Source organism: Xenopus laevis, chromosome 2L, assembly GCF_017654675.1.
Source record: "Xenopus laevis strain J_2021 chromosome 2L, Xenopus_laevis_v10.1, whole genome shotgun sequence".
Classification (NCBI taxonomy): domain Eukaryota; kingdom Metazoa; phylum Chordata; class Amphibia; order Anura; family Pipidae; genus Xenopus; species Xenopus laevis.
In genome coordinates, this window is record NC_054373.1 from 173,021,734 (window position 1) to 173,036,779 (window position 15,046).

The window sequence follows — 15,046 nt, forward strand, 5'->3', positions numbered from 1 at the left end:
ATTTCAGTTATTTTTACAATGCCATTGCAGTTATTTTATTCCCTTGTACTAAACATACAATACAGAGACCTTAATGCGATGCTGTTTGGTGAGCTATTTTAGGGTTGTATGTATGTAAACCCTTGTGTATCACAGAAATTGGACTGGAAATGGTCTTATACAAGTAATGGGATGGTGCAGTGGTTTGGTACTGCTGCCTTATAGTACTAGGTTCCTGAGTCAGTTTTAATAATGGTGCTATCCCCAAGGAGACCTGTTCTACCCACGTTAGTGGGGTTGTACCTGGTTTCTCCTGTTTCTTTCAACCCTCCAAAAACATACAGTGCAGGCAGGTTACTAAGTTCCTGATAATATTGACGTTAGTATATAATGTGAACATCATAGGGACCCTAGATCTTAAGCTCCACTGGGTCAAGGACCAATCTCTGTAACTTTCTGATGCTATATAAAGGATAATACCGGTGCCGTCAAAAAGGATACCTATTCTATCCATATCTGTGTGGTTTCTCCTGTTTCCTTCCTTCCTCGAAAAATATACAGTACAGGCAAGTTAATTGGTTTCTGATAGTATTGACAATAGTATGTCATGTGAATGGCATAGGGACCCTAGATCTTATGCACCACTGTAACTTCCTGCTGCTATATAATGGATAATACTAGTAATAATCTAAGAATGACTTTGCCTGTTTTTTTTAACATGGAAAAGTATAGTTCCAAGCACATTGTTGTTCTTCAATGGAGCCAGAAATACCACTGTTACACATTTGCATGGTAGTTTTATCAGAATCCAAAGAAAAAGCCTTGAGCAACCTGAGGGACAGCAAGTAGATTTTGAGATGACATACTGTACATACTGTACGCAGAGAGCACCTTGGTAGTAATCAAATCTAGAATGTCAGCTCTGCAAGACAGAATTGCACCATTATGTCCTGTGCCTGGCAACACTTTGGGAATCACCGTGTCCTAGACAGAAAATACTACATGATAAACATGTTTGCACAAACTAGAATACAACTGCTTTGGGTTTTAACAATCTTTTAACAATCCCTCAATAGCTTAGAACATCATAACAGTCATAACACAGCTGTACTAGAGCTTTGGACTATTGTTATTATTAATGGAATTTCTAGTTGCAAATATAAAAGTATTTTTTTTTCTACACCCTCTTTGCAAATCATATCAAATTAGCGTAAAGGAAATCTTGATCTGCAATATAACTGTGTTATTTAGGTTTCAACCAATATCTGTATTCAAAATTTTGCATAAAGTAGCATTTATTGTTTGACTAGGAATTTGATGGTTATTTAAAAGACCATCTGGTCCTGTTTTGTCTTCGGGTGCTATGTGGGTAGAATTTATACCAAACTTTAGCTGTAGTATGGATTAAACAACATAAATAACCGCATGTGGACTATGACCATCTGGAAGTCTATACACAAAGAGGAATAGAAAAACAGATAGGAACGCCTTTGCTATTAGTTGGCATTCCCAGTGCTAGTAGAATGATAATTATTATATATATGTTGTAATGATGATTATATACCGAAGCCTTTGGTAAAAACATTATGGGGCTGATACACTAATAAAGGTGCTACTTTAAACCACCGTGGTAGCCACCAATCAGCAATGTGCTTAAGTCAGGCAACTATAATTTGGAGAATGAAAGAAAAGATCTGATTGATTGCTATGGATAACTTCACTGGTGTAATTTAGCGTGTGAAATGTTAGTAAATCAGCACTTCTGTCATCATTGTACTATAGCTTCTTATACAGATGCATCAAAGTAAAATTTCCAATCCATACCTCAAACTATCCCATTAAATGGAAAATATCTATTGATTAGTGAAAAAATGGCCAATTTGAATCTTCCTTTCTATTAAATACCTGTTGGACATGTGGACACCTGCCTGTCCAACAACTTATACCAAAATCCAGGTTATTAATTATAAGATGGTCCTCTCTTTGCTGCTCAGACAACTCTAACCCTTAATTCTTTTTGGCAGGCTTTCCACTAGATGATGAAACATTGTTGGTGGGATTCACATCCATGTATATATAAAAGGATGGACAATGATTGTGGTGATCAGAGCTGGCTACCATCAGCTACAGTAGCGTTCAATTTATGCAACAGGTGTTAATTTAGGGCAAAGGCTTCTGTGGAGTCAAGCTCTTTCAAAACCATCTCTGCAACCCAGTTCTGTATGGACTTTACTTGGTGGATTTTTATTCTGCTAAAATAAAAAAGGACTTTTACTAAGCTATTTTCATATTATAGGAAGCACACAATTAAAATTGTTAAAATTAGAATTGTGTGATCTAGTGGCATGTTACTATTAACAGAATATTATAATATTGTCAACCCCTACTCGCTGGCTATAAAAAATTCTACCAAGGTGACTAGGTAGTGCTTACTATGTCCTTATCTAGGCATACTTATGCTTTTTGTATCTTCCAGAAACCATGCTTTCCTTTCAGATGCCTTTTTCCATGGTGCATTCAGTCTTTACATGACTGGTTATTACTATTGAGAAACATCTAAGATGTAGTAGCTGAGCAAAATTAATTACTCTGCTACAAATATTGAAGATTGACTGTTGCAATACTAACCCATGTATGTAAATACAACATCACCAAACCAAGGGAAAAAAGAAACTTTTCTAATCCTGATCCTTTGGGAACTAAACAACACATTATGTTTCAGGGAACATTACCCCATTACAAGCCTGGGGATAGTACTAATGTGCAGTTCCCAGAGGTACTGTAAAACCAAGCTTTTTTTGTATACATTTAATAAAAGCTAAGCTCTGTTTATTGTGCATTAGTAATTAGCCTGGAGAAATGATTGTTGCTGTATTTTTAACTTTTTTTTTGTAAGTCACATACAGCAGAGCCATCAAGGGAATTACAGCAAAATGTGTGATCCCCAGACTAAATCTTTTAATGACATGCCTTCTTACTGGGTGCACATTGTTTCCAACTCCTGTATGTGCTCTACCCTTGACCTAAAGGCAGTAGACTTTGCTGGATGGCTTGGTAGAAAAAGCATTCAAGTGAATTTAGCAATTACTATGTCTAGCTTCGGCCATTATGCTGGGGTTTTTTTTTTGATTGAGTTCCTCCCCTTTAGTGTGTGAGAGGCAGATAGGATCAGAGTGTCCAATTGTAACTGGACAGGGCTTGGCAGAATGCTTCAGACCTGGGGGTAGATTTATCAAGGGTCAAATTTTGAGTTTATGGGAGTTTCTAAAAACTCCCCTAAATTCCCATAAACTCCAAATTCTAAAAAAAGTACCAACCAATTGAAATGTATTAAAAAATTCAGATTTTTTTAAATACGGTGAAAAGGATAGACCTGCAAACTCAAATCAAATTCATAATCAAATTTGATCAAATTTGATTTGAGTTTTTTCTCCAAAATAAATAACATTTTCAAAAGTCCAGCAAACGACTCCAAATAGATTGTAGGACTTCTCCTTAGGCTAAAACACCATTCGGCAAGTTTTAGATAGTAAATAGTCAAATTCAAATTTAGATTTTTTTTTATAAACTGTAATTGAATTTGGACTATTCACACGAAAATAAACCTGAAAATTTTTAAATTTGAATTTTTAAATTCAAATTTTCCATTTGACCCTTGATAAATCTGCCCCCTGGTGTCATCCCAAATAACCACTATTTATGTTGTGTAGAGCAAAAGGTCTTAAGGATACAAAACAACATGGATTTACTGTAAGCTAGTTTAGTCATTTCAAGATTTCTAGAGGAGCTTTTGGGATGATAGACCTCGTACCTTTATTTGATGCAATATTAATGTACCATGTAACACTGATCCAATAACCATAAAGCCAATGAAGGTCTGTGCATAAATTCTGAAAAAGGATGTGATGTCATTCAATGAGACAGAAAGGGAAGAGTACAGTATATAGAGTTGATTGTACCTGGAGAGTGATGAGGAGGAGAACACATCAGAACAACTCCTTGGCCTTCCCTCACAGACACTGCACTCCTTATCCGGCCACTAAAATTTCCAAGATCTGAGAATAAATAAATAAATTATTAAAAATTAATTCTTCTCACATGTTAAATATAAACAGTTTTCAGTATCATATGGATTATAAATATGTCATTCCATTGGTTTATCTTGCAAACATGCTCCTGAAACACAAACGTTTCTATAGTTACAGTGTTCCACAAACTTCTATTTGTATGTGCACTTTATACAGTTTGCTTTCAAAAGAACCATTTTAAATGTACTTTTTTCTCTTCTTAAAACCAAAAAAAAAAATAATAATCCTTTTTTTTATACCAGCTGCATAGACATTCTTTGCCTTCTTGCTTTTCTATCTCAGGGTCAGATTTCCATGCAGGTGTGACAGGGTAGATTGATAGCAAGGGAGATTTACAAGTACACATTTAGCTGAACCAGCGTAAAAAGCAAAGTGCAATGTTTCACAGGGATGTGTATAGCATAAGTTCTTTCATCAATCTATATTATAAAACAATACGACAAAACCTGCCCAAAATGTCAACAAGCATTGAACCAACAGTAGGATTTTTCTAGGTTAAATTTGTTTTGTTTATGGGATGAATCATTTATTTATGTGTTTTATTGTGCAATATATTTCCAAATATAATATTTAACAGAGAAGAAAAATCTACAGATGGAGCAAGCCTTTCAGAAGGCACCCTTTATTGTGATTCAATACCGCACAGTGTCACATCTTCCCTCCCATAATGCCTACTATATGTCATTTTCGAATTCAGCCAAAAGAAGCTGTGAGGCACATAACATTTTTCGTATTCTTGGTTTTTTTTTTTTCGTCTTGAAAACAGAAATTCCTTCAAAATGTAATTTTAGGGCTCTATTTATAAATGAAAAACATTATAAAAAAAACCCATGAAGTCTTTCAAATATAATTACATTCTAAATTATTGAAACATATAAAGGATTCTGTCAGAAGGAAAGTAAAAGATGCTAAAATAGAAATCTGTATTATAAAAAAGTCTGCCTAAAATGTCAACAAATGAACTGGCAATAAGTTTCTTCTAAGTTACAATTTTGTATGTTTACAGTAGTAATACTGTATATTTGCAGTTTTATTTTGCAGTTATTTTCAAAATATTATATTTAAAGATATACTGTCATGGGAAAACATTTTTTTTTTCAAAATGCATCAGTTAATAGTGCTGCTCCAGCAGACTTCTGCACTGTAATCTGTTTTTCAAAAAAAAACTTATTTTTTTATATGTAATTTTGAAATCTCACATGGGGCTCGACATATTGTCAGTTTCCCAAGTCATGTGACTTGTGCTCTGATAAACTTCAGTCACTAATTTACTACTTCATTAAACATTTTGAATAGCGGCTAAGTTTTACCTGAAACTTGCTTTGCAATGTTAAAACTTATGATTGGTTACATTTTTTATTGGCCATCACTGGGATCACCTGACTGTAGTTACTATAGTTCACACAGGAGCAATGGCAAGCTCCAGGTTGTATAGAAGCTTCCATTAAGCTGGCCACAGACGCAAAGTTCGATCGTACGAATCAACGCACGATCGGACTTCCCCATCTCCCGACCTGCCACTAACAATTCCGATCAAATAAAGTACAAAAGAATAGATCAGCTGATGTTCTGCCCCTGACAGCAATCGTATGAAAGTTATGTCCGACCAAAGCTTGTGACAGTCTCCCTCTGAAAATCGTACGATCGTCAATAAACGCAGAGATATTATCGGCAGCCGACAGAAATCTTTTAACCTGTCCGATCGACCAAACGACCGATCTCCGCCGGACGAAAAATGTCGGGACTCTCCACACACGGTCCGAAAATCGTACAAATCCTCGATTCATATGATCAGATCTTTGCGTCTATGGCCAGCTTTAATCTCAACTACAATAAGGTGATCCCAGTGGAGCCCCTATTAAAAATGTAAACTGAAGTAGTAGAATTCTACTTGATTCAGGTGAAAGTGAGTATCGGACTGGCAAGAGTAGGAGTGACTTTGATGCAGTTCGCCCCCTAATGGTTAAATACATATTAGTTGGTGTGTACAGCTTCCCTTTTTACTCATGTCTTAATCTATGCCATTGTAAAGGTAATCCAAAAGAAGCTTTAAAGGGATACTGTCATGGGGAAAAAAAATTTTTTTCAAAACACATCAGTTAATAGTGCTGCTCCAGCAGAATTCTGCACTGAAATCCATTTCTCAAAAGAGCAAACAGATTTTTTTATATTCAATTTTGAAATCTCACATGGGGCTAGACATTTTGTCAATTTCCCAGCTGCCCCTGGTCATGTGACTTGTGCCTGCACTTTAGGATAGAAATGCTTTTTGGCAGGCTGCTGTTTTTCCTTCTAAATGTAACTGAATGTGTCTCAGTGGGACATGGGTTTTTATTATTGAGTGTTGTTCTTATATCTACCAGGCTGCTGTTATCTTGTGTAAGGGAGCTGTTATCTGGTTACCTTCCCATTGTTCTTTTGTTTGGCTGCTGGGGGAAAAAGGGAGGGGGTTGATATCACTCCAACTTGCAGTACAGCAGTAAAGAGTGATAGAAGTTTAACAGAGCACATGTCACATGACTAGGGGCAGCTGGGAAATTGACAATATGTCTAGCCCCATGTCAGATTTCAAAATTGAAAAAAAATCTGTTTGCTCTTTTGAGAAATGGATTTCAGTGCAGAATTCTGTTGGAGCAGCACTATTAACTGATTCAATTTGAAAAAATGTTTTTTCCCATGACAGTATCCCTTTAAAGCATCTCAAAATGTATTCTTTATTTTTTATACTTTTTTTGTGTGGAATAAAACAATTAATACAAATAAACTTGATATCTTTGAAAATGTAATTAAACTGCAAATGTATAAAGGGTTCCATCACAATAGAAGGAAAATAGAATATAAATGCCATTGAAACCAATTTTATGGAAATGCCATTACATTTATATACTTTCATTAATTCAATTTTTATTTTTAGTAGTAATTTGATGAAATAGACATTTAAGATAATGACTTTCTTTCATTAGGCTAAAACTAAACTCTTTAGCCTGACATATGACATTCATTTTTAATAATGCCTGCCCCATCATCTCACCTCTTCAATTTTGAAATACATGAGATAACAAATATCGTGGTGCTATATTTATCTTTGTGTTACTGAACAAATGAACATATTTCAACTGACTGGTGAAGGATACACGCACACTCTTCTTACTCAACGTACTCTGTGAGTTCATCCTGCACTAGACTATCCTTCAGGAAATAATTTTACAATTATTTATGAATAAAAAAATACTAGAAAGTAAAAATGGACAAAAAAGAAATGTATTAAAAATGAAACATTTTGACCAAAGTAGGGTTTCAGAGGCTTACTATTACTTTTATGTTCTGTCACTGTCTTTATGCAATTTACATTCATTTTTCTACTTTTAAATAAACCAATAGCTTATAAATATTAAAATCTTTTGATCAAAGGTGAAACACTGGAAGCCAACAATGATAGCAGCCCTATTAACATTCCTCTCACTACCCTCTACATACCAGTAAATTTCATAAAGCATCTGTGTGACCTTAAGGGCCTATGGGAAGAGCTTGCTGATAGAAAAGGCCTTGTGCTTGTATTTACAGACAGCAAGGTTACAGCCAATGCAAAGCCATGCCCTGTCAAGTAAGAAAGAAGATTTTTTTAAAATGTATATGTAATGTTGTATGGGAATAAAGATTTAAAGCTTCCCCTAGTGTTGTTTATATAGTACAGTCCTATCAGGTAGGCTAGGTCTGTATAAACAGGGGTAGGAAAATATTTTTCCTTTTCAGATGTAGACGTGACCTCTTGGTGGTGGCAATTCCCCATTGACCCACCATTGTCGGCTGGGCTGTATAAGGAATGAAAGTTATGCCTCTATGAAATCCATCAAAGGAGAAGGGTGAATGGTGCTGGGATTGTGATGCACAGGAAGTCTCATTAATGAAGAAGAGAGGACCTGGAGGTAAGAAGAAAACCGGAGTGGAAACTAGGGATGTAGCGAACCGCCGAGTATGTGTTCGCGAACGCCGTTCGCGAACACCGGCAAAAAATGCGAACAGTTCGCGAACTGTTCGCGAACTTCGAACATCCGAAAATCGTTCGATTCGAACGATCGAAGGATTTTAATCGTTCGATCGAACGATTTTCGTTCGAATCGAACGAAAATCGTTCGATTTTAGCGACCGAATGGTCGAACGATTTTGACGCGAACGCCTATTGGCGAACGTCGCGCGACGTTCGCGAACTTGCGGCGGACGCGAACAGTCGAAGTTCGCGCGAACTAGTTCGCCGGCGAACAGTTCGCTACATCCCTAGTGGAAACTAGGGAGGTGGGACACCTTGAAAGATGACCAGTTATCAGAATTGTTATTTTCTATATGCAGCTTACTCTACCAGTGTCAGCTATGTAGGCTTAGGGCAACGAGTAGATCAGTCAGAGGTGAGGAGAGCAGTAGGGTTACTGCCCTATTAATAAAAATGCCAGAATAGGCATTCAGGTTGTTGGCTAATAGTATATAATTATTTCTGCATAAAAGACTTTTAAAAGCCATTTAAAATATTTGTATAATTACATACACATTCCAATTGGCGTCCCAGTAGGCCTGTACAAATTTGCATCAACATAACAGAATGTCGACCCTGATTATATTGTAGGTAGAGTGTATTTTACATTTATATCAGTCAACTTAAATAAATGCTGTAACTTCAGCTTTAAGCTTGTATCAAATACACATCTTAAATGTATTCTGTACATCCACAGCCATAGTGACACTAAGAACAACTTTTCCGAGCAACACAGCAAGCATTTGCCTCCTAGAGACTGAGCTGCAGAGCTCTTTAATGAACAGTTGTAAATAGAGCAACATTAATCTTAAAACAAAAACAGATAGCTATTTGTCATTATAATTTTTGTGTTCTAAATGTACATTTGGAATTGTTTAATATAATGTTATGCATGCCTAGCAGTAATCAACAACTATGTCATGGTTATTACAAAAAAGAACTATTTGTACGACAATTTTGGCTAGAAATTTTAAGTAACATCACATAGACCAGTTCATTTTTTCAACCATAAACTGCCCGACCAGAACAAATACAGTAGATGATTGTCATTGTGACCACCACGAGAGGGCAGTTAAGAGACTCAAGGACAATATTTCTGATTTGATGTTAATAATTCCAAAGAAGATAGGGTATAACAATAAATTTAGCAGTTTCTGTGCTGCCATGTAGTAATTATCTGTATTAATTACTAATCAGCCTTATACTGTGACATTTCTATTCTATGTGTACTGTATATTGTGGGTGGGTCCCTAAGCTCAGTAAGTGACAGCAGCACAGAGCATGTGCAGTGAATCAGCAGAAAAGAACATGGGAACTACTGGGGCATCTTTGGAGACACAGATCTATACTGCTAAAGGGCTGTGGTTGCCTTGGGCTGGTACAGAAGCACAACACATAATGTACAACATTTCTAGCTACTTCTTAAGTTTTAGTTCTCCTTTAAATATAAATTAATAACGGTCTCTTGGCGAAGACCACTGCTGCTTTCCCATTGACTTGCACTGACACCAAGTTATTATTGCTTATTTATTTTTCACATATCTGTCAGAGGCAATGAGAGATTTTGCTAAGATTCAGTCTAGAGGCTGCAAGCTGTTTTCTGCACTGTACAAACTGTGCTCTAACTAGAGAACAATGTCTGAACCGTTTCTCCCTGAAGATTCCACCTCTAGAATTTCCACTGCAATAACAGCCCTGCAGTCTGGCTGATCAGAGAAAGCTATGTCCCCGAGCAAGACTCTAGTGGAGCTGCTCTAACGCACGCTGTTTTTTTAATTTACACTTTTTTTACTCTTATTTTTAAGGTTATTTTTAAAATGTATTCAGTTTGCATATACAGTATACTGATTTTATTTTGCTGCAGGAGTAAGTTGCCAATCATATTTAATGCATGAATGGATGGATTCACTTAAAAAGCAAAGTTTGACAGAATTGTAAATACCCTTATCTTAATTAATGAATCGTTTGACATCTGACCTCCCTAGTGACCAATATCTTTAGCTAAGAGCTAATAATTTAACCAAGTGTGTGTTTAGGGGCAGGGCACACGCTCAGATTCGGGGAGATTAGTCGCCTGGCAACAAATCTCCTCTTCATTCGGTGCGACTAATCTCCCCAAACTACCTTCCACTGGCTAGAATGTAATTCGCCGCCAAGATTGCACTCAGAGCTCTTCGTTTCCGAAGTTGCCCGAAGTTTCCTCGTGAGGCGACTTCAGGAAACGAAGCGCTCCAAGTGCCATCCTGCTGGCGATTTACATTTTAGCCTGCAGGGGGCAGTTTGGGGAGATTAGTCGCCCCAAAAGAAGTGGAGATTTCCGCTGGGTGACTTCAGGCCCGGATTTGTGGAAAGGCCATCTGGGCCCGGGACTAGGGCGGCAGGATTTTGGGGAGCGGCATGTTGCCCAACCACATCCACATTGGTTCAAAAACACTGGGGATGCGCTGGAGATACAATCATTTTTTAAAATTCCTGTGCGCCAATCCCCATTGATGATGAAAATTTGCATGAATAAAGGGGGGGACAGGGGCGACGAACGGCAGTGGGCCTAGGGGCACCCAATATGTAAATCCGGCCCTGGGTAATTTATCTCCCTGAATCTGAGCATGTGCCCTGACCCTAAACCAATGTGGTTTTTCATTTGATAGTCAAAATTGCCTGAATGGTACATGTCCTCAAGCCACTGATCACCACATGTGGTTAAGCAGAACTGAGAATGCTTCTTATGACCTAAAACAAAGGTCCAAAATCACTGATTAGTATATGGTGTCCTTAACTAAGTTGGTTCAAAGCTTCCTTTGGAGCATAGGACATACTGTAATAGCAGTGGAGTCTCAGTAAATGACCACTGCTGTCTATCTTCTCTTCTCCGTCACTAACTTAATTCTTAGGAAGTAAAATCTATGGTGCTGACATTCAAATTACATAGTGCCAGCACCATATATTTTACATTTTTTGCATTAAATGTTATTTAATGGCTAAAATGCTGCCACCTTAGGCCCGGGCCTTGGTGGCCTCTCCACAAATCTGGGCCTGAGTGCATCTCCTCTATGAAATGCTGGCACTGCCAAAGTATTGCTAGTGAAAAGTCGCCAGCGTTCAGCGCCCAGGAACAACTGCGCATATTAGCGAATTAGCGTAGTGATAGCGAATTTGTGCCTAGCAAAGTGGTGCGGCTGTGTGAAGCAGTCGCTGGCCACATTTTGCCCCTTAAATGGGAGTAAATAACACCAATTAATTTATTGCTTTGCACGTTGAGCAATAGTTTTCTAATTCATTTAAAATAAATGCTACTTTTGTTGACCACATCGCTAAGCATGGATCTTCTCAGTGATCTTCTCATGATGGCAGCAAGCATAATGTGCTCTGTGAACTATAGGTTGTTTGTTAATTTTACTGAGAAGTTGATTAGGATGCCAGTAGTGAATAAAAGACAACCTTCCACTGACATCCCAACCACTTAATACTCTACCAACTAGATGACTAAACTTAGCTAGTGATATTACCAAAGTTCAACCGTTTCTAAAGGTGAACATTTGGACAAGTGCCATCTCATTGGTTATACTATCTATCTATCTATCTATCTATCTATCTATCTATCTATCTATCTATCTATCATCTATCTATCTATCTATCAATATATATCATCTATCATCTATCTATCTATCTATCAATATATATCATCTATTGATATATATTGATAGATAGATAGATAGATATATAGATGATAGATAGATGATATATATATATATATTGATAGATAGATAGATAGATAGAATGATATCTATCTATCTATCAATATATATCATCTATCTATCTATCTATCTATCATCTATCTATCTATCTATCTATCATCGTCTCTGTCTGTCTATCTGTCTATCCATCCATCATTTTGTCTGTCTGTCTATCTATTTCAAGAAACAGAAAAATATACTTTTCTTGCTTTCATAACTGGCTTACTAGATAAATGGTTTATTGGAAATGTGCAATAAAGATATCACTATATTTCTTTGTAGTTCACAGCTTTTTACAAAATATTTCTTTCTCTATTTTATATATAAGCTATCACAGTCATTTCAAGTTACCATCTTGTAAAAAGATAACGCACATGTAATGAGATTAAACTGTGCAATCTGCAGAGTTTGGTTAGGGAGTCGTATCAATACCATAAAGCGCTCTTACTATTATGTGATGATAAGAAAATGAATTAAGATACTTCTCAGATGCAGAGAATAAAAAGTCCATGGTAGGCATTGTTAGGCTAGAATTTAATGGAATTATTAGCTTTTGAAGAGTCGACAAAAGAGGTTGAATTTTATTCATCAAATATGGAGAAGAAAACCCTTTCAGATTCTAACATGGCAGGGTCAATTTAATACGGTGTCCTAGGCATGGAATAACTTATGTGAATTGTCTAGTGGCATGAATAAATTGTCTTCTCAATCCACTACATCTGTTTGAACATGTTAAATAGATGATCAAAAAACAGTCTGCTAGTTGTAGTAAATAGGAGGTCATCCCATTTGTTACAGAGATATCTACTTATTGCTCGGGCCATCATTACCTTAGGGCAAAGGTTCCCAATCTTTTTTACCTATGAGTCACATTCAAATGTAAAAAGAGTGGGGAAGCAACACAAGTATCCAAAATATTCCTTTGGGTACCAAGTAAGGGCTGTGATCAGTTATTTGGTAGCCCCTATGTGGACTGAAAGACTACAGGAGGCTTTTTTGGCAGTACACCTGGTTTTTATACAACCAAAACTTGCCTCCAAGCCTGGAATTCAAAAAGAAACACCTGCTTTGAAGCAACTGGGAGCAACATCCAAGGGGTTTGTGAGCAACATTTTAAGCCACGTTATGGGGATCACTGCCTTTGCATTAGAAGTCCTAGATATGTCATGCTGGAATAGGGGGGAAATGATTATCTGACTGGCTGGAATATAAATGTAAACTGGAGTAACCAGCCTTTCAGAAATGTATTTTACCCCTGCCCAGCTTGGTTGATTGGTTTAGTATTTTGGGACTACATAGTTTAATATATAAAGGTGTTGAATTCCAAAGTAAACTGTGGAATACATAGGTTGCTTATTAAAAACAACTATTAAATGACAGTAACAGGATTCTTATCATTGAAGTATCTGAATCCCATAAAGGCATAAGTCGAGATTTTTTATTTTATAGGGCCACATATTTGTCATTTACCTGGGTGTGTTATTACACCAAGTTGTATCAAATATCTGAAAGAACTACAAAGTCCTTCTAGTCCTGTGAAATGTTTTATGAGCCAATTCATTTTCTTCAACTATTTATTGCCCCAAAAATCCAACTGTTTTGCTTGTTAACTACATTGTTTTTCTTATTTTTGAATAATCGACCAGTGGGAATTTACAAATATGGAAATATCATTTATTAGTAGCAGTTACTGTATTATTTCTATGGATACTGAAATGAATACAGTTTCTTAGATTCATAATAATTCATATTGATAGTAGTCATCTAGGTAAATTCTTCTTTTTAGCTCAAGGTTGAGAAGACATTTGTTGTGTAAATAGGATTGCTAGCACATGGGGTGTCAGTTAAAAGCCACCAAGGAGTCGATTTAATACCTAGGAAGATAATGGAAGGTTCAGGTATGCTATAATCATACATGTTTGTTTTCCCATGAGCCCATTTCTTGTGTAAATGGATCATTATACTGGAAAGTTTTGATATATTAGAATAAAGGAAATTTTAGACCATTGGTTGGGCATATATGACCAGATTTGGCATCGTTGTGACAAAACTGCCTGACCATGTTGCCATGGATAGCACTCAAAAAGCAATTGACAATCATGTGGATTGCATTTTCCAAATTAGAGTTTAGTAAACTAGAGTTTAGTAAATGCTAATTCCTGTGCAATAGTGATGGGCGAATTTATTCGCCAGGCGCGAATTTGCACGATTCGCTGACAGCGAATAAATTCAAGAAACGCCCGCGAAAATTTGCGGCAAAAAAATCGCCATCGGCGTCAAAAACAGGCGCCAGCGTCAAAAACGGGTGCCGGCATCAAAAACAAGACGCCGGCGCCGTTTCGCAAATTTTTCGCTGTTTCTCGAATTTGCGCAAAACGGCGCAAATTCGCCCATCACTACTGTGCAATCCACTCCACAGATGGCCCATACAAACTCAAGGGAACTGCAGGTATGAGACCTGTTATCCGAAATTCTGGATAAAGGATCTTTCTGTAATTTGGATTCTCATACCTTAACGCTACTAAAAAATCATGAAAACATTACGTAAACTCAGTAGTCTGGTTTTGCTTCCAATAAGGATTAAAGGGGTGGTTCGCCTTCAAGATAACTTTTATTATGTTGTAGAATGGCTAATTCTAAGCAACATTTCACTTGGTCTTCATTATTTAATTTTCATAATTTTTAAATGATTTGCCTTTTTCTTCTGACTCTTTGAAGCTTTCAAATGGGGGTCACTGACCTCTCCTATTCATATTCCAGTCTCTTATTCAAATCAATGCCTGGTTGCTGGGTTAATTTGGACCCTAGAAAACCAGATTGCTAAAATTGCTGAATAAAAAAATAACTCAAAAAACAAAAATAACAAATTATGAAAACCAATTGCAAATTGTCTCAGAATATCACTATCTATATCATACTAAAAGTTAATTTAAAGGTGAACACCCCTTTAATTATATCTTGGATCAAGTCAAATGTACTGTTTTTTATTACAGATAAAAAAGGAAATCATTTTTACAATTTGGATTATTTGAATAAAATGTGAGTCTAAGGGAGACGGCCTTTCTGTAATTCAGAGCTTTGTTGATAATGGGTTTCCAGATAATGGATCCCATATCTGTATAAGATTGAAAAGTCCATAGCCAAATTTAGAATAACATAACAAAACGGATGAAGATACTTTCATTCTCTGAACTGTTTACATTGTGTTCAGAAAAACT

General features: G+C 36.6%; 1 protein-coding gene across 1 annotated transcript in view; it reads right to left on the reverse strand.

Annotated features, from left to right (window-relative positions):
• LOC108707575 (contactin-5) overlaps positions 1–15,046 on the reverse strand; it is an 879,452-nt gene that overhangs the window by 239,122 nt on the left and 625,284 nt on the right. Inside the window, exon 8 of the mRNA XM_041582695.1 lies at positions 3,939–4,034. Coding sequence (XP_041438629.1) covers positions 3,939–4,034 — 96 coding nt within the window. The remainder of the gene's footprint in view (positions 1–3,938; positions 4,035–15,046) is intronic.